This window comes from Contarinia nasturtii, unplaced genomic scaffold (genome assembly GCF_009176525.2).
Source record: "Contarinia nasturtii isolate CC-2019 unplaced genomic scaffold, AAFC_CNas_1.1 Cnas_scaffold_220, whole genome shotgun sequence".
In the NCBI taxonomy this organism is placed as follows: Eukaryota; Metazoa; Arthropoda; class Insecta; order Diptera; family Cecidomyiidae; genus Contarinia; species Contarinia nasturtii.
Window position 1 is genome coordinate 3,602,282 of NW_022197577.1, and position 21,871 is coordinate 3,624,152.

At 34.3% G+C, this 21,871-nt stretch overlaps 1 protein-coding gene across 10 annotated transcripts in view; it reads right to left on the bottom strand.

The window, feature by feature from the left end:
* Positions 1 to 21,871, bottom strand: part of LOC116337238 (liprin-alpha-1) — a 65,427-nt gene that overhangs the window by 35,216 nt on the left and 8,340 nt on the right. For 3 of the 10 annotated variants that reach the window (XM_031761638.1, XM_031761640.1, XM_031761639.1), the window contains exon 1: positions 9,748 to 12,647. The exons of 6 other annotated variants lie outside the window; for them this stretch is intronic. In XM_031761638.1, the coding sequence (XP_031617498.1) occupies positions 9,748 to 12,465 (2,718 nt within the window). In that variant the 5' untranslated portion in view covers positions 12,466 to 12,647. Of the gene's footprint in view, positions 1 to 9,747; positions 12,649 to 21,871 lie in introns of those variants that run through there. One more of the 10 variants, XM_031761637.1, reaches the window with a different exon arrangement.

A 21,871-nucleotide genomic window follows, 5' to 3' on the forward strand; every position in this document is an offset into this window, starting at 1 on the left:
TGCCGGTGCTTGAATTGATAATTTCAAAACGAATGTTTATTATCCATTTTAATTTCAATTATTTCTTGCAAAAAACTTGAACAAGTTCTGGCATTTTACTTCGTAAATTTCAATTCATTTCAACTCAGAAATTCAGTAAGTTTTCTCTTACTCGGCCTTCATAACATCAAATGTATATATAATTTCATCTTCAAACGCACTAAAAAAACTATTTAACAACAGCAATGGCAAGTCGGATGCCAAAGGATACCCTTTGTGAAAAGTTTGTGCTGAAAACTGTTGTTAAGTGTTTTGCACACCGAAACAGTACCGAATATATTTCAACATCGACACAACAGCCAAACAACGGTAATTGCCAATTATCTCCATTATTTTATAGCAGCTACTCATCAAATTACAGTGTTCAGCAAACTAATTACATTTTGTAAATGCTTGAGCCAAGAAGAAGCCAGAATTTAAATGGGAAAAAACTTAAAAATTTCAAGTTTGTCGGCGATAGTGGTAGTGATGGTGTAGATTAAGTGTTAGAATTCTATAATTTTCCATTATCTCGAAAATGAATTGCATCGTATGCAATCGTTGCTTACGAAAATCGAAAGACGGTTCCGGCGATATTGTACAATTTCCGCTGTAATTTTCTGAGAATGGGCGTGAAAATGGGGTTGTTTTGTCGCAAAGTCAAAGAGTAAATCACAAAGATTTACATTTATACATCATATATTCCCAATGGTCTAATGCAAAACGTGCTCAAAAGCTCAACAATATAAACAGCATGAAGTTAATCCGTATTTTAAGTACTACACATACACAACACAAGATGTTGCATTTTTGAGGGTGCTCTTTCTATTTGATCTCGTTCTTTAATAGCGAGAATATGCTTTTGGTGCTCTTTCTCACTCTGATGGGGTTTTCTTGCACTTTTGCACCATTTTTTTTTAATGTACAATATCTGAAAAGGCATTTTCCATTCGCAAATATAAACGAGAGAGAAAAACAACGATGAACGAAAGAACAAAAAAATTGCGTTGGATGAGAGATTGGGTTTAGTAGAATTCATGGAACACTAATTTTTCGCCTCTATTCGAATAATAAATGTGGCATTGCGGTGTTTGTACGTAGGTTGCTTCGCTTGAATTGATCCTTTCATCGAAAAATATCATACCCTCGAAATGAATCGTTTGTTAAAATATCAACACTTAACTGAAACATACACATTTTCAAGCGCATCGAATACATTGCCGATCACAATGAAAACATTCTCTTAATGTACTTCATCGTATGGTATGTGTGTGTGTGTTTTCTTTACACAAAAGAAATTAATGATAAGTGATATGTAGCTTAGGGGACGGACACCATTATAAATATTAGAATATTAGCAGAATATTAGCAAAATATTAGCAAAAATTAGTTTGTTTTGCTTCACCATTGCTTGTTAGAGTATTGCGCACTTTGCTCACCGAAAACTTTTTTTGTTACTTTAAGTGTTTTAGTATTTAATAGAAATAAATTTTATTTTTTCTAAACCAGGGAAAATAAAAAAAATGTTAAATGTTCATCTAAGAATTTATGGAAAATTCATAAATGATTTCACTTTGAGATCAGCTATTTGACGTTTGACGTTTATACTAGTTAACTAATATTAGCAATATTAGCAATATTAGTATGTCTGTATAGTTATAATAGTAGATTTTTTTATTAATATTAGAAAAATATTAGCAAAATTAGCAGTAAACTATGAAACTAGATTTTACTAGATTTTGTGTCCGCCCCCAGTATGTAGCTGCAACTAAGACGATGATGATTCATTTGTATATAATAATAAAAGCAAATATCGTCGTCTTGTTATATCCAAATAAAGTGATGCCACAGAATTTAAAGCAATGAGATGAAAGTGTGTGTTGTAAATACTTGCAAGACGAAAGTGCACACGAGTATCACACCATAAACGAAGGAAGCGTCGAGATTTTGTTTATATTCGTTGGGAGAAAAAAAAAAACTATGAGGCATAATTCTGTTGAAAAGAAAGTTCTGTGGCATTAGTGGAGAAGAAGAACATAAAATATAATGGCAACCACTGACATAGATCTTTCTCCTATGAACAAAATATTCACTTATGCATTGCACAATTTTTTATTCTCATAAGTTCTAGTTCACATTTCCGCAATTGTTGCAATTCCAAACGCGCAAACCAAAAAACTTATGTATTGTATGATGTGTTGGTTGCAAAATTCATCATCACGTTTTCTCTACTTCGCTCACACTATAACGATTCGATACATCTTCTCGGGATTCGTGTATCATGAATTCCCAGAGAAAATAATTGCAACAAAAACTTTAACTGGAAGAAATGGCGTCATTGAATTCTCGCATCAACAATATTATGATGGAAATTCGTATTCTCCCAACAGAAAATGATACTTTTTCATGAGCAAAAACATAAAGACGGTGAAACTTCGGCCGAAATTCCACTGAGATGAACAATTGCAAAATGCAAGAACTTTTGTCGGAGTTTTGCAAGACGGAAGAAAAAACTTACAGAAGATAAAGGAAATGTTAGCGTTGACTTCATCAAAAGTTAATTCTTTTTTTTTACCAGGCGAATCGAATTTTGACGCACACAAATTAACAATCTGTGGATTGACAACTTTATTTCTGTCAAGAGTGTCAAAAGATATGCGAACAAAGAAGGAATTTTTATTTATGTGTAAAAGAGCGAGATACAAAAATTCGTTCAAAGAATTACGAACAAATGAAAAAGGTGTGCCACATTATGTGCAACACAACAGTAAACTGCTCGTAATCCATTTTACCCCGGAGACATTTCGTTATGGTATTTGCACGCATTTTTCGGTAAAATCCCATTCAAACAACTAAATGAACTTTAAAATAACAGGGACACATTAAAAGAACTCTTCTGTTTTGTTGCCAGCTTATTTCATCTTGAAATCTTAGTTAAGTCTACGTTTGTGCTGTAAATATGCACAGTGGCATTTGTCAAGTATATACACAAGCACATACAAATTGGCACAGATGACCAATTAACCATGTATGGGTGATGTAATTCAATCCCCTGAGACAGACACACTTCTTTCCTCTATTTTATGTGATAACAAGGAAAAATTTATGAAAAATTCCTATATATTACTCGTCGATGTCTCCAGAAATCACTTCCAACATTTCAGACGAAAATCACGGTGATTTTCTAATATGACTTCGCTCGTATGTTTAAAGAACGAAATGTCTCAAATAATATTCACTTTAAAAAAAATATATTCCCTGTATCTCTTTAGATTCTGAGTGTAAATAAATTTCATTTGGTTTACAGACAGGATGAAAGCAGAAATGATATTAAAGCTTCCATCAAAATGCTGAAGCTTCTTATAAAAAGTGATGTCTCCAGTGAAGGAAGTTCTATGGAATAAATTTGTAATTTTTGCATTCGACACAATCTGCTTTTTCTTTCCATCATACAATACGCTTTCAAAAGACTTTCACAACTTAGCGGCGGCATCGTCACTGTGTTCACTCTTTTGAATCTATTTAAAACGTCAATTTAAATGAAACAGCATTAAATGGTGTGTCTGTCTTCTTCTTTTTTTGCTCCCGTTTATGTTTAAATTAGATGCTATTCGTTCAGGTTTTTGCTTTGTTATAAAAGCTGCTTCGAAGATAGTAACCAATTTTCTACATTTTCATGTGAATTGTGTGTGTGCACAGTCGGCCGTATTTGTTCTTACTTCAATTCGACGAGGGAAAAGTATATCGCATGACGCGGTAAATAAAATTCATTTCACGAAAACCTTTTCATTTTGTAGTTTATTCTTTTCGAATTTTTCATTCAAGAAGGAAGGCGAAAAAAGTCCAACCGAGATATAAGCTCAAGACATCGGCCCAAATCATTGGTATTTCACGTTATGCAGAGTGATGAAGAATAGAGATATGTGCGTGATGTGTGAAGTCGATGATATGGATTATTTTTTTTTATTAGGGCATAAATGGTGGCGCGCACGTGAATATGTGAAACAATTTATAGTCACATTCATTTTTCGATATATATTCGTTCGTTCGGCAATGAGGTTCAGTGTGCACGTCGTAGGCATAACGTTGTTAAAATTACGCGCATTCTATTGTAAAAATTGCATTGTGGCAATTTTGTCAGCGTTAAAGAATCAAACAATAAAATTCATCTGCCGATTACCCTGTCTCTCGCTGTTTCATATCTTGCTGGAGTATATTGACGGTGGTAAAAAAAAATTACAGCCGGTAAATTTTCCAACCATGCTCCACCGTATACCGTTATGAAATTTTTATAGTGAAACGAATAAAATGAAAATGAGGGTTGGCGCAAAAGGCACCGAGCTTAAGCACCATATCATACAAACCCATATATATTTCACATATATACATTTAAAAGCGTAAGGTTTCTCGCATAAGTCGATAGAATTCATCAGCTGTTTTCCGCTGTGCTTACCTGTTAATCAAATAAAAAGAAGAGAAAGAAAGAGAAAATTTCAAATTAGTGCATATTGCTAAAGGTTTTTCTTTTTTTTAATGTTTATCTATTAAAATCTTAATGCGCTTAATTAGTAGGCCAGTCGACTGTTCGGCACCCCAAAATTTGATACGAAAAGTAAATCAAATTCAGATTCGATTTCATTAACGGTCAAATTCGTGAGCAAACACACCATTGAAGTGTATAGATTTTCACATTCATATAGATTCATTATAATGCACACCACGAACCAGAGTTGAGATTTTATGTTTACTCAACAAATTTGTTTGTTTTGCGTGGCGGGGCGCTTATGTAACATTTTGGATTAGAATAAATTAAGTGTGTGCTTGAAATTGTTTGAAAATGAACATGAACCACAAGCTGTAAAGCGCACACACCGAACTTTTGACAGAGACAAAGAGGTGAAATGTTATTTGTTTGATTGTGTATTTTGTTGCCATTGAGCATGTACAAGTCGGAACATTGTATTCTTGAACGTTGAATTTTCTAACGGGACAATTTTCGAATGGCGGCCTATGACAGTAAACATACATCGAATTTATGGTCGACAACATGATCGATACAATATATATAAATTCGAGAGATGTAACAATATTCTTGTCACAATGTTTATCTATTTTATTCATGAACTGGAACAAAAGTAAACCTGATTACATATTATTTATCCGTAAAACAATTTGTTCATAATATGAATATACGAGCGTGTATATCGAGAGTGAGGAGTGTTTCGAAAACTTTTCGACTTGTACACATACAGTATGTGTGACGTACAGACTGAACGAATAAGAGGCAACAAAATGTAAATTCAACTGTTAAGCGAATTATGTCTAATTTGGTTTTATTCTATGCCATTTCGTCTTGTTCCGTTGATGAAACGGGTTCGTTAGAACTTTCGATGAAATGGTAGTTAGGAATGGCCGATATGAGATATCGTGTATTGGGCTCATACACAAATATAGTGGGAATGCTATCTTAATACCGTGTGATATGCGTGACAAAATATTGTTTTGATACGAATCAAATGTTGCGCTTTCTTGTTTTGAAAATGTTCAATGTTCCGTTCGAAGGGGTGCAAACAAGATTGAGAGAGAGGAAGGGGGAGAGTGAGAGTACACAAAAATTAGTTTGATAAACAAATCCGGTCTTAATAATAATGTTGTCTAATTTGCATTGGACTTTGTAAACTCTAATTGCTCCAATTTTGATGGGAAAACGAATGAATGCGTTATTTAACATAAACTTTGATTTGTGGTTGGAAGTTTACAGCAAAGGTCAATTGGATCTAACACTTTATTCTGATTAAATTTCTACCAATTCGCTGCGCAATGTTAAATAAGTCGATAAATTTACCGATTTTCTATGTCATTTTCTCCCTTCTTGAAGAACTTCCCATTCTGATTAACATGCCACACGGATGATTGAAGAACGTGTTATCTGTCTGAATGTCAAGCATGTCATGCTGACAATTTACAATTAATTTATAACATAAGTTCCAGCGATTACCATCGCTCCAAATTGAACCACAGTTAGCGCACGCTCGCGCTCACCGGCTCGATTCCATAAATATCAGCGAAAAACAGTTGCACATGTTATGTGGGTTAGCTGTGGAAATTTATTTGAAAAACTTGCGCTTCAGCACAAAACACACACACACACACACACGCACACACATTGTACGTTGTAAATCGTAAGACAAATGATTCCGACAATTTATTTATTCATTTTTCTACACGTACGTCCTGCACAGTATCAACGTGCTTCCGTACATCCGTACAATGGATAGAATGCAAAATCTTCCGATATGATGCAATCTGCTCGTGTCAATTTCAGCTTTCTTCCCTCTCTCTCTGGCTCTTTCTAGCTCAACTTTTTTGTTTCCGTTTTTCACTTGTTCAGATGTGTGCAAAAAAACGCGATGAACATGACAAACAAACATAACATACGAGATTTTTTTCATCTTCAGCCCGAACTATAAAACACTTTTCCTCTACCATTACATAGTCTTTATCTTGAAAAATGAGAGCACATACATAGCTTTTATGCCGTCACTCTTTCTGTATAAAAACCTGGAGAAAAAATGCTTTATGTTGCGTTTTTGTTGATGAAGAATTATTGAGAAACATTGTGTGATTTCTTTTATCCTTTGGCAAATAATGCTCAGCACAATGTTATTTCATATGCTTATTTAAGCATTCATACATTAATCGGTCATGCGTTGTCGTCTTACGTGTACAGACAAAGTTAGACACGATCCGAAAGATAAAAGGGAAAGCGCGAAAGAACAAGATGTTTTTTAGATGGTTTATCAAATCTGTGCAGAAAAGATGAACTACCCCAATCGTGTACGAGCGTACGATCTATGAAAGTGAATAAAGTGCATATATGTGAACAAATTTTTTTTAGTGTGTATCATTCTTTTTTGTAATAAATTTTCTACCACTTCACACGATAAGTGTAAATTATATACATATTCAACTTGGTTCTGTTTTCACATGAGAAATTTACTCAATTTAAGAAGACTGAATTCACACTCGAGTTGATTTCATTTCGAAATAGAGAAAATTTACTTCCTTCATTTAACCGTGTTGAGCATAGAAGCGCATTTTGTATGCCTTTCTGCATTCGTGTGCATATTAAAGAGAACAATGGCAAAAACTTTCTTGCATGTCATCCACACACATAATTCTTATCAAACGTTGCCTCGCACCTCTTCGCGTGTATCGAATAAACCAAGAAATTTATGCACTTTTCATTGACAAAATAAACTCCCCGCCTGAAAATGAAATCTTGCACATTATTATTATAGCGCTTACAATGGAAATAATACAATCCATTGAAGAGCAACTGAATTGTGGTTGTTGCAAGTAAATTGTGTATTATGTGCAACATTAAAGTTCACCATTACCAAAATCTATTGTGCCAATAAATGATCCCAAAATGAACACGTTTTTTTTTTTTCATGTTTGGTTGTTGCATTTTATACCATTCGATACGTATGTGGATGTGTGGATATGAAAACGCTACTAAATGGCATAGTAAACAGTCATCGTGACAGGAAAATTACGATCGAAATAATGATACGAATCTGTGACGCTCCGAAAAAAAACAAAACAAAACAATCCATTGAACTGTGTGACGATTTACCGATATAGAATAACAAAGTACTTTTTTTCACAAATATATGAGAAAATGAAATGAGTGTATGCGGTGTAATAGAGCAAGAAAATGTTATCGTTGCCGTCTGCTTCACATAAAATTGGAATAAAATCAAAATAAAAACCATGACGTTCGTTATTTTGTTTCGATTTCAAAGTCCATCTCACGCAGCAATAATGATGGCTGAGCATGTGATGTGATGCTAAGAGACACCAGCTGAAATGTTTTTCTTCAACATTGACGATCACCATTTTTCATCTACATTGACGAAAATTCGAATCCCTTTTACTATAAAAAAGGAAAATAGCATCCGTATTTTACTAATGACGATCGAAAATTGTTTGTAAGCGAATTGTCGATAGATTTGTGAGCATGTGTAAAAACATCCATTTGTTCGCAACGAGATCAGTTCATTGGTCTCGAAGAATTGATAAAAAGGGACAGCTCACCACCATCGCTTCTTAATGAAAGTGAATTATTTTTTGCGAAGCAGAACGGAATTTCCACAAAACCACGCCATGGACTAAACATATATTCGACTATCATTCTCTCCGGTTTTTTTTGGTCTGTTGCTCATGCTGTGTTTTCAGATCCACATCCACGAATGAGCCCTAAAGTATTTTATGATTTTCAATAAATATTTAATTTGAAATGAAAGAAGAAGAAGAAAAAAGGAGACGGCAGTCATCATGAATCACATGAATTCGAGACGTGTGGACGATTGGCACATACAAAAAGTCACTTATCTCATTACTTATGAACGTATAGATGTTATGTGGTTCAAAATGGCACACGCACAAAATAAACACAGAAAATGTAAATCTTTTGCAATTCTAATGGAGTCCATTGCATAAGTGTTATGCAACTACGTGCGTAGCTCACCACAAATCATTCATTCTCGCCTCAATGGATTTCTTTTTTTTTTTTCCCCCGTCTAAATGGTTTTACTGATGATAATGATCAACAAGAACAAAAAAGCAGACTGGAAATATAGCGGCGGTTCGCTTTACGATCGACGAAAAATTTCATTTACATGAATATTTAATTGAGTCGTTCATAAGTAATTCACCACTAAAGCGTATACGATTACGTTTCATCGAAACCAATTCGATGAATATTCATTTATCACACTATTGAGTTTTGTGGGAAAAATGTTGGTTTGCTTTGATGCACAAGTGTGGAATGATATCTCGTCTCTTTGGTGGTAATCAATAAAATTGAACCACAAACGAATACTCAGACAAATGACAAGATTTTTTTTTGTTACAACTCACATGTACAACAAATATTCATTTCTCATTTGTGTGTGGTGAAAAAAAATTCAATTAATCGTTGTTGAATGACATTGCGATTTTTGAACTTTTCTTCGATAAATGTCTGATTTTTTTATCTTCACGTTGAACTTCGAAGAGGTAAAAAATAACTGGGAAAGCAAGTTTACATTTTCATTTCGATTAATTTTTTTGTTATCCTTTCTTGCAATGCATTACGATAACTGTCGCTTCATCTTATGAAATCTCGTAAAAAAGCGATTTTTCATTCAATCCCATGAAATGCAATGGCAATGTCTAACTCATCGGCATACATAAAGTGAATGGGAAAAGCCAGGAAAAAAGAGACAAATCGAATATTCTTTGTGGATTGTAGTTTCATTTAATAGATTCTTCTTATACAGTTAAAAGCCTTTAACAAGTTACAAAAATTCCTTGTGATTTATAAGAGAACAAATTTTTATGTGATTTTTCTTTTTTCTCTTTTTATTATGTTTTTTTTTTCTTTCATACAAAGTACGAGTCATTTATAATGGTTCGGACGCTGCAAAATGGGATTTAAACAGAAAATTGATGGAAAAATGAATAAAGAAAATGTGGCCGGTTATTTATAGAGAGAGATACTGCTCATTAGACGTTGAAGAAATTATAGGTTCGTTCAATTAAAACGGAAAAAGAATGAAAAAAAAAAAAAAAATACGAAGAAAAACTTGGGTTGGTTAAATGATGCTTTAACATGGAAGAAACAATGCAAATGTGATACTCTCTTTTTTTTGTTGTTGTTTTGATTCATTCGCCTTAAATTACCTGCATAAATTGCTTAATGTAGTGGTTGCCGTGCTCCTTTAGAAACAACAACATGGCATCCATCACATCGGAACTAATGTGATTTTTTGCATTCGAGGTGGCATTCAATTGAAAATCGTTTTGCTCGATAAAGCCATTTATTTGCTGCGAGGACGATTGTGATTCGTGGGGCGGCAACAACGATGAATGCTGTAACAATGATGGAGGTGGTGGCGGTGGTGGTGATGGTGGCGAGGGCAATGGCATTGCTTGCATGGCAAATTCATTCCAGGCGTTCGCACAGTTTGATATGCTTAATGTGGATGATGTCAAGCACTTGTCCGTCGATGTAAATGCCATACAAACATCACTTTGGTCATTATTGTTAAATGCTGATGAAATTAATGGCGCCGCAATTCCAATGGAATTTTTTTGTCTTTCGGCATATAATTGTGAGCCGAACAAAGACGATGACGACGACGATGACGATGAACCAGTTGTTACGACAATTGGTGATTTTGTTGAGTTCGTTGTTATCGTTTGTGTGGCAATCGTTGTAATGGTGGTTGGTGACACTGCAATTAATTGTAAAAATGGGTTACGATTTGTTGAATCCATTTCGTTTGCAAAGGCAATTGCGGCTGCAAAAGACGACGACGATATGGATACATTGGTTTTTGGCACAAACAACGAACACGATGAATTCCATCGATTGAATCGAAATAAATTTGAACGTTCTTCATCGTCCGATTCCTCTAGAATATCGTACATTTCATAGGTTTTCGGTGTAAAACAATTTTGATTGAATGCGGCGCTAAGCGGTTGGCTTTGGCCTGTTTTATTTGGACGTTCGTTAGTCATGTTTATGGTATTGAATGTTGCTGCTATTGTGACGGCAGCAGTTACATCGTCATCATCGTTGTCATCGCGGTCGTCATTCGATATGTTTAGTTGATCACTTTTAATTGGAACGTTATTATTACAGACACTCGAACTATCGTTATTCATAAAATTCTCGTTGGTATTACAGCTATTATAATTATTATTTGGGCCATCAGATACATCGATGCCACTGAGCAGAATATTCATATCATCGCCGGCTGCAATAACATTTTCATTAGTATCCTGCTGTTGGTAATTATCTAAATTTGTCGATTTTATCGGCATCATCACACAATTTGCATAAATGTTCTCAACAGCAACTGCCTTTGAATTATTGGCGCTGTGCGAACTTTTTGCCACCAGTGATTCAACGGCAGCCAATTTTTTTACCGTTGTCGCCATTTTGAATGGGTTATCATTGATATTGTTCATATGACCCATGCATTCGTCTAAAGTGTAATCTAAATTATTATTAGAAACAGTATTTGGCGAAATATTCACATCGTCATCATTGTTTAGCACATCAATTCCATGTGAATTATTATTTTTTGCTTGTGATGTAAAAACATTCATTCCATTATTATCGTTTATTTGCTTGTGATACATATGCGGCAACGTTGGTTGAATGGACGTCGCAACAATGTTATTTTTCGTTGGTTTTGTGGATTCTACGGCTCCATTTGATGTTGAAAGATATTTTGATGGTGATGAAATTTGTGGTGAAACATTCATTGATATAGCTTTCATTCGATTACACGATAATAATGTTGCCAAAGCAGTTGAATTGGCACTATCTCGATTTTGTTCCGAGTGTCGCACGTCTATCAACTCATTATCCATTACATTTTCCACATTGTTGATATTTTTATCCATGTCATTTTTTGTAATGACGCTCTTTATGTGGTTGCCACTCGAATTCGTCGTAGTCGTCGTTGTTGTTAAATTTTTGTTATATTCAGTCGAATCATCTAACAATATTGAAGATGATTGTGTGGCCCTTGTCGATGGTGAAGGTGTCATCGATGTGCCATTGCCATTCTTGTTACCATTGTCGCTTGTTTGTTTGCTCATTTTTACCGTTTCGAACAAAATATTTGCGTTCATCTTCTTTGCATCTGATGAACGTATTGCTTGCAGTGTACTTGTATTATGTGAAACGATTTGTGGATTTTGCAATTTAGCATCGATCGTTTGTGGTGTTTTTTGTTGCGTACCAATATACTGATGTTGCTTCGTTGCCGATGATGTGGTTATTGTATTATTGGCTACAGAATTTCGAGCATGCGACGTTGGTTTTTGATTGCATGCTGGCGAAATGGTCAATGTTACATTCGCATTGGGTATTGGTGATGATGGTTTATGACTAGCACCGTTTGCTGGCAATGCTATTGGCATTAGCACCGTTGTACTGTTGCAATCATCGTTGCCTAGTTTCTTATAAGATGATAGATTTGTAAGCGGCAAAGATGAAGTGTTCGTCATTGATACGGGTTGGATTAAAACTGGCGTTGATAAAATGTCTCGTTGTTGTTTTTTCGGTGCACTTGATGCATCGTGCCGTTTCTTCATGGACGGGATTGTAAACGATTGCTCGGTTACTTCAGCGCATGAATTATTATAGCTGCTGGCCGGAGATAGTGGTTGTGATTGTGATGTTGTACCACTTCCGAAAGTCGACTGCACAAAATTCGTTGAATTTTTAAACAATTTTGTAAAGTTGCTCGTATTAAATGATAGTAAGCCTTTGGATGTGGACGACGAAGAAGACGACGATGGTGCACTTGATGTTGAATTTGCTGATGTTGGCGTTGCGTCTGACGCTTTGCCTCGCATGGATTTTGTTCTTTGGTTAAACATAATTTTAGCATTTTCTCACATATAAATCATTCAAAGTGGCCCAAAATAGTTTCAAATTACTTAATTTCCGTTGCATAAAATGTTGTGCATAGCATTCATTGAAGTTCAAGTGCAAAAACAGTATAGCACATTGCACCATTTTCTTCGTTTTTTATTGGATTCTGAAGAGTTGGCTGAACGAAGTGCCGCTGTTGCACGACACGCAACAAAATAACAAGTAATTAATGTTTAATAAAAATCACTGTTCGCTTCATAATCCATTTTTTTCTCTATATAAATGTAAACAAATACCGCATAGTAAAATTTAGCGGCAACCCCACGATACCAACCCTCATGCCAAATACCAGTAAAAGCGCGTTGATTGAATTATCCAACTTGACTTGAATCATGACGCGTTTTTTCAGCTAATAAAATTATGTTCATTTAAACTTTTTTCATTCTCTGCAGTAGAAAACAGTGAGGATTGCGCGATTTTGATAAAAGATGCATAAACGTTGGTCGGAGATGGGTAAAAAATGTTAACACATTTTATGTAGTTGATGAACACACCAGAAATGAGAGGGAAGAACGAGAGATTTAAAGAGAGAAACATGGAATATTTTGTCTAATGAAGGCTTTTTTGTTATTAAGGATTGAGACAAAATTTATTTTTGCTCAAACGTAACAAATGAAAAGACATGTTGTCCGTAATGGAGAAACATGGACAATGATCTAGACAACGATCGAATTCAGATTGAATTATGCGTAATTTGATGACCTTTGTGTTGTCAACGTGAGCAATTGTCGACATAAAATGGAAATTTGTATGCGTGCAGAACATGTTCTGAAATTGTCATTGACCCCAACGGAATTGAAGATTGATTTCGTTGAATTTTCGATGAAAAAAGAAAAACCGAACATGATTTGTCTAGCATAGCAATAACTCTATCATTCAAATATCGTTCACACGAGAAATACCATTTTCCAAATTGACGATAAAACCAAATTGCAAAATGCATTTGAAATTTGTAAATTGAAACTGTAGTTTTGCGCGAAGCGAATATGTCAATGCGAACCGAATCGAAACTCTATTCAAAAAGGGTTATTATTTGAAAGTGGCATCGACGGAGATATGTGTGTGTGGTTGTGAGCGAAAGTATACCAAAGGGAATTTTGAATTAGGCAACGAATTCATTTTTCCAAAGTATAAACGAAGCACAATCATAAATGGTATTGACGTAAAACCACTCTCAGTTCCCTTTTGTTTATTCAATCAATCCTTCTTGTCTTTTTTTCTCTCTTTCGTTCATATTCAAAAGCGTTTGTGCATTTGAAAATTGTTGCCGACGCAAAATAGGCTTTTATTAAAATGTTTGGCTCGAGGTTTGGCATCAATGGTGATTTTTTGGACACTTCTCATGTGTGAGTATGTGGTTTTCTCCTTTTAAAATACATTCATTCACCGTTGGCACACATTCAACACAATATTTCTGTGTTTGACGCTGCTTGCAAATTTTCGTGTTTTTTTGTATGTCATTCACATTTATACCGCATTAAAGCATATGATTATCGCAGGATTTGTGAGTATCTGTATGAGATAGATCCATTTATTTATTTGTACAACAACACTTAAATAGCACGGTTGGCTTTTCGCAAAATCAGGTCAACCAGACTAATCGAATTATAACCGGTTCGTGTCTTTTCATCGATACACGCAATTTTTCACATAGATTTCGATCAACATAATTACCAACCAAACAACAACAGACAACACCGTCATAACATTAAAACTAACACATCATTCCGCGAATATACATATATTATGTTTGGATTATATTGATTTGCGAATCATGCACATCGAGATAAAAGCGACGATAATAAATAGAATAACAACGACGGCACAGTAATATCAATCGATGAATCGAAAAGGGGCGGCACGGCCTTTTAATCAAATTTTATTGATTTCGTCTCAACACACTTCATTCACCACACATAATTAAACTTATTATTTTTCCTTCGCTTGGTATGTGGTTATTTATGAGTCTTGAAAAGTCTATTAAAATGTAATGTGGTTTTTTTTTCTTTAAAAGTCTATAAAAAACTTTTTGAATCAAAAGATTGGACGAATGTCGATCTCGTTATTTAAATAATTGGCATCACACGTTCCTTGAAATGGACAAATGGAACAATAAATGCAATGGTGGTGATCAACATCTGGTCACTTTTGTCTCTACGTTCTTTTACGTAATCGATGTTCATTGCAATGATATGTAGATTGACTTTTCATTTAACGAAATAGATCCTGATTGGAATTTTAATATATATTATTTTTTTCGTGTATTTTTTCATGTAAATTTTATTTAAATCGAAGCATTGTTTTCCATGCAAAATGAACTCTTTTGTTTAAATACGAATTCTTCATAGATTTGCATTTGTATTGATCAATTGAATTTCCGATCAATATCTGATGCTTGTGTTGGTTCGTTTTTTTCAATATTGCACTTTACATCGACGAACGAAACAAAACCTTATTAAAAATGGACGTATTCCTTTAATGTTACTTTCTTCTTCTGCTTTTTTTTGTTACACTAAGCCTATGAACTTTCCACACATTCAACAAAATAAAAAAAAAATAGAGAAAAAAGGATCCGTCAATGGCGTTCAACTTCACATTTAAAGGTTCTTCACTTTGCATTCGACAAGTACACTTGGTGTTTGTATGTGCATTCGCGGTTTTGTGTTTCGTAAAATGTGTAAAAAAACTAAAGTGAACAAGGGAGAGAAAAAGGCCGCACAACATAGAATCCCTTCAACATTCACTTGAAGACTGACAATCACAATGCATTTTAGCCGGAAAGTATGCTATATCTTTCATTCCCCATTCTCAGCTTCTGCTCTCTTGTGTTGCGCGCGACTGCGTACAAAAGCACCAACGCAATTCCAAAGACCATTACGAAGAGCTTTCCCTCGCGCGAAACATTCGCTCTCTCCACCACTTTCTTTGCTATGCGATTCTTTTTTTATTCCCATTTCGGTGTGTGTGTGTGTTTGCCCTCGTCAATTTTGTGTCTTTTAAATCAACGGAGAAATGGAAAAGTTAGTATTGAAATACAAACGATTTATATGAACGTACGTACGCGTACAAATATCAAGTGGTGATATGATATTATTGTATTTGTGTGCCGAACCCTGAAATGCATTCTAACAGGCTTCTGATGATGATGATGATGATAAGCAAACAAATAAAACGGATTCGCTTTCTTTCATTTCATTTTTTTGTATTGTGCTCAACATGTATACACATAAGACGGTTGTTTGAATCGTATTCTATTCAGTTTTATTTGATTCTTTATTTGCCTAACAGCTTTACTTGTTTTCACATCGTTTTTAAGCAGCCAACGCTATTTATCTTCATTCCAAATTGACGAATTATTGTCTGATGCGAAAATTGTACCGAAGTTAATATTAATTTTATCTCTTTTTTTGCTTGATAAGAAGTTTATTTGAATTGTTAGTTGGTTTTCTTTACTCTTTTGCTGAAAATGTAGTGCTTTTTTCTTCAGACTCAGGACGAATGCCATTGAAATATGAGAGATAGTAAATTGCCCAGCCAAAGAAGAAGATTAAAAAAATGTTTTCGAAGACAAAGTGGACGTAAGAGAAGTCGGTGCGGTCAAATGTAATCGACTTTAGCTATTTGGTATTGCAGTAAACCACACCGGAGATAGTTCAAATTCTTGAGACGTTCAGTAAAATCAATCACTAACCCCGCCGCAAACGAAAAAAAAAATAGAGAATAGAAAAAGAACTCAAAATTGCAGAAGACACATTTCTCTCGTTCAAATGTCAACAGCTTCTCGTAAAATTATTTTTCATTCGTATTTACTTGGTTGTGCTCGTCTGTCCTTTGTGCCGGTCTCATTGCCATCAACGCATTCGGTCATTGCATATTTTACCTTACGTCTTCATTAATGACGGCGAACGAAGAGCAAAAAAAAAATCTCATTTTCGTTATAGATGATCGTATGCAACGATTCGGTTAAACTGTGTATCATTTTTATTCGGTTTTGTGCCAGACATAAATGCTTGAATGCGCTTCAAACAAATGGTGTTGATACTGTTAGGTATGCTTCAGTTGAATGCTGGGTGCAAGATATGAAAAAAAGGACATCGAACGAAAGGAACAAGAATGTGTTCACATATAAGCAGACAATATAGATTGTTCTATTGTTTAAATGTGGCATAAGATTTTCTAGTAGTACTTTAGTAGCAAAGGTGAATCGTCTCTTCGGGCTACTAAACAATTTCTTTCTCTCATTCTCTCTCTCTCTCTCTCTCTCTCTCTCTCTCTCTCTCTATGTGTATTATCGTTAACACAATATTCGGATGGTTGTGAAGAGATGCATACACTATGCAAAAAACTCCAAAGTGGATGAGAGTTTGTCTTGTTAAACTTTAGCAGTGAGTGTGTCTTTTATGTGACAGAAATAATCAACTTGATCCACAAGACCTTGTTTTTTTGTATTATGTTTGCCGTCATGGAGTTTAATAAACGAGGAAAAAATCTACTAGACATATTGCGGGGAGTGTGTTTGTGTATGCATCTGTTATATATATTTATATTCAAACTGAAACAACACTTTTCGAGACATGTGAACACATTACCACAATCCAATTGATTATGAACTTTATGAATTTTTGCGTAAAATTTGTACATCATGGACATGGGCGAGAGAGAGAGAGAGAGAGAGATGGGAATTGAAAAATAACTGACTGTGATTTAATTAAAAAGTTATAATTGGGCATGCGTTGGATTTATCAACTTTTGAGAGAATGCATTGAGCGCGGTGTGGCGCGGTGTCAGTGTGTAAAATAAGTCTCATTCTATAAACATTTTGAATTTAATCTTCTTATTAAATATATTATTATATTCCTCCCACAAAATAAAAATAATTGAATCAAAACTGAAAGTGTTTATTCTACGTGCGGCTGTCGTGCATTCTTCTATTTTAAGGTCATTCGAAACGAACAACGTTTGTAATTGATTATGCACATACACACTTCGGTTAACAAATCTCGAAACTGTAAGCCGATTTTATTTTGGCACACACCAAATCCAAACGAATGATCCACAAATCTGCGTAGTATTACTGCATTTTTCTCGGTGCAACATGTGTGAAATGCAACACAAAACGTTATTTGCTCGATTCAAATGGGTTGTATAATTTTAAGATTGACCGAATTTAATGCGAAAATATTGTAAATAAAACAACATGGTATTTTTTTGACAAAACCGGATTGATTGGTTCAGCCTTGAGATTATTCGACACATCTATTCACATATAAACATGATGTGTCGCACGATAAACGGCACTAAAAGTCAACTCCATTCAAATGTTGCTCTTTTACAAATACATCAAAACCATTTTAAAGTAAAATGCGCGCGTGTGCACGTGATGAAAGTGGCACTTGTTGGGAAGGGCTCATTAATCTTTATTAAATTGATCAAAATTTATAACATTGTCTTGATTTTTAATGGTTACTACGTTTTTTTGAATGAAATCGTTTACTCTCAACTCACAACCATACCGTGACGCTTCAGTAAATAAACTTTCAATTTATATGAACGTGTTTACATTTGTGGAGAGATAAAAAAAATACAAATATGTGTTGTCCGCATTCAATTTTGCACATATGCGATACGAAAAACAGGTTTCGGTCAGTGTTTTTAGCACATACACGTATTTCTTAATCGATGAATTCACATAGTGTTCACACAATTCGCACATACTTGCGAACAGTACAACGAACGGAACGAATGAACCAAGCAACAATAAAAAAAACACGACTTATAGTATAGAACAAGATACAGAGAGACGTAAAGATTGGCATGTGGTTAGGTCATAGTGGTTTTGTTTAGTGAGTTAAGCCGATGATCGTGCATTTTTTTATAGACGCGCTCTTTTACCTTTTTGCATGAAGAAGAAAAATGCCAATAATTCCATTTATTAGCATATATATACACACGTAGTATAACATTCCTGTCGTATACTTCATTCGGTTCAGTTTGAAGCGTTAGTTTTTGCCTAAAAATTACGATTCTCGCTTCTTTTTCCGGGCATTTTTCAGCAATTTCAACTTATTCATTTGAAAAGCGTTCTTTTTTATTATGTTAACAACTTACAACCATAGATCAAAAGAAATTTGTTTGCTCTCTAATTCTTCCACCAACTATTTCTCATGCAAAAATAATCATGAAAATTCATGTTAAAAAAAAGAGCAATAGAGTTTCAATTTTAGCTCATTTTTCAAAACTTCCAAACCCTACAATTTTCAATTTTAAATGAATTTAATGAATCGGAATGGTTGTGTGCAAGCATAGTGATGCCAAAATTAGCTCGTATATCATTAAGTAGCGTTGAAATTGTACAAATTTTATTAGTCTTGAATAAAATAAATTTATACATTTATTCATAAATTGAGAAGACTCACCATCGCTTGCATATTTATTTGCTATGGACTTTTTGTGAGTTTGTGTACAAACCCAAATTGCAAAGTGCTGAGATTGCTGAGAATGAAATCATTTCAAAAAATTATATAAATTAAACGATGCAATCCCATTGAGTTGTGCAAAAATGAATGACTTCGATTGTGCATCGTAAAAAAAACCATGACACGAAATAAAGTTGAATTGAATTTGTGAAAGCTGAAACCAGAGCATCATGATGATTGAAAATGTTATCAGTTTGCAGTGAAGATGCATCATCGTTGAAATTACGCAAGCATCAAGATAGAACAATAAAAAGTCAGAAAACGTTTTTATGATTGAATGGCTAGAATGAGGACGAAAGTGATGGTAAGAGAGCGAGAGTTGCAAAAAAAAGACAATGTATATAAGTGCAATGAATGACTCTTCATGCCATGTGCCACTAGAATTATAGTAGGTCATAGAAGAGCATTGTGTACGAATCGACTTGAAATAATTGTATTCAATGTTTGCCTTGCTATTCACTTGGAAAAATTAATTTAATGTCAACTTCGACGAGACAAAAGTGCCCTCATACATTTTCATCTAGCATGCTATTTTACCAAATGCATCAAAAGAGCGAACAAAGAGTGAAAGATATATGAAGAGTTTTTGGATCGTTTGTTGATACAAATGGATTGTGAATTCATATCAAATGAGCATCTTTGAATGCGATAGCAAGCGCCAATGTCATAAAACTTATCGTTCATTTGCGCTAAGCGTAAAATAATTAAAATGAAAATGAATTATATGAGTTCCCAATTAGCTGAAGAATAGCAGTGAAAATCCATCTTTCACAATAATTTAATCTGAATGGCAGACGAAGCCAACAAGTCAACGAAAGCTATATTCATTTTCAACAAAAGACCAATTATATCTGTATATTTAATTTCGTTTTCGTTGCCTTCTTTAAAATAAAATACCAACAACAACAATTTACAATGTGCAAACACTAGAGACTAGTGTATTTATTCAGCCATTTAATAATTCAACACAACCTTTCGTCTATTCATTGCGAATTTTGGTGTGTGTTAATGTGGTATAGTCCCATTTTCCTCAAGAGAACAGTAGCTATCGTTCAGCACAGCCACCATGTGATTACTATATGTGTGAAAATGGATAAAACCGGCTAAAGAACAATATCCCATTAATACGTCAAACAGCATAAAGCAATTATGTTTATTTTCATTTTGTGGAAAATGTTTCTCGATTTACTTGAATTAATCCCTGCAAGAGAGGTACACACACCATCTCGGAATATTTCAGGATTAAACTTCTCTGCTTAAAGATGAGCGAAAATCAAATATTTACAAATACCTTTTTTTCTCACCTACACACACATTTTGTGAAATGTGACGGTTTGGATTACAACAAGTTTTTGTATTTTTCAGCATGGTTTTGTTAACGATACGACGTTAACTAAATACTTACTTCATTTTTGGTAATGTGGAAAAAGTACATTTGAAGATTAGAGTAATGGTTAATACGTTTAAGAGAACTCAAGAGAGAGAGAGAGAGAGAGAGAGAGAGAAAGATAGAAGAAGCGGAAAAAGGAAAAGGCGATGGGTACATGGTGTGTCCATTACGGAGCTCATGTTGTGAAAAACACCAGCATGAATAGAGCGTTAGAATAATGTACGATAATATGAAACACATTTTTTTCTCCTTTCCTCTTGATTCTAAGCCGAACAAAAACTAATATATTCGTTATTGATGTGAATTTATTCATGTCAGTGTGGTATGGAAAAAAAAAACAGCGGCAGATGATAGCGAACAATCTTGGTTCATGAAAAGTCGACGTGATAAATAAGCTGTATGGAGACAGAGAGATGCCAAGTTGATTCGGATTATGTGCGTTTTAGTTCATGCAATGCATGTGCGATACGGGCCGTCAATGATATCTTGGTGTATGGGAGTTCCATAATCCCATTTATTGAAACCGTGAGGAACACAAACGTTCAAGGGATACGCAAATCACATTTTATACGGTTCGTGATGCACACGCACAAATATTGTTGATATCGAAGAGCCTATTCACATTTCGATTTGAATGCTAAATAGGCACTGTGCACGAGCTATTACGGTCGTGTTTTACAGTTATCGTAAAAGAGATTCCATTTTTTGTAAATGAAAAAAATGTAGAATATCGACCTATCGACCCAAACTTACGTTACTGATGGTATCATCAATGGCAAGTTGTCTGACGATACCTTGATAATATCATTGTTTTTGGCTTCGTGCTCATTCTATCATTTGGTCGCATTATGGAAATAATGAAACATGATTATTTTATGTCATGACAGATAAAATGGTTAATTCGGTTATATCCGCTCTGAAACCCCAAATGATACACATTTTATTCATTCAATGAATTACATTTCTGGACAAAATCATAACATTTTAAAAGCAAAATAATTATAGAAAATGTCAAAACTATGCAGCAGATTTTACTAATTTTGCTTACATTTGTGCAAAATTTTAATATGATTTGGTCATACTTGTAACCATATTTTGAATTTTGAACATGAAAATAATAACTTTTATCGACTCTTCACTTTAAATAACTATTATCTGTATACGAGCGTTAGATAGATCTAATGAATCATACATTTGATGTAAATTAAAAGTTGGAATAATAATATCGCGCCAACAAAACATTAATAAATCGAATGATATTTAAAATTATGCAGATATAATATGTTTACATAGATGAAATTTAGTGAATTTTAAACAAAGAATTGAATTTTTGCTAATTATAAAGTACACGAGAACTGCTTCATTATACGTGACATTACAAACTATGTTCAGAAATTGAAGGCCGATAATCAATGGGATAGTTCTTTGTCGATTTGTGTTTACAGTTTTTTCTTACATTTTATTCGTCATTCATGGAAGTTTCAC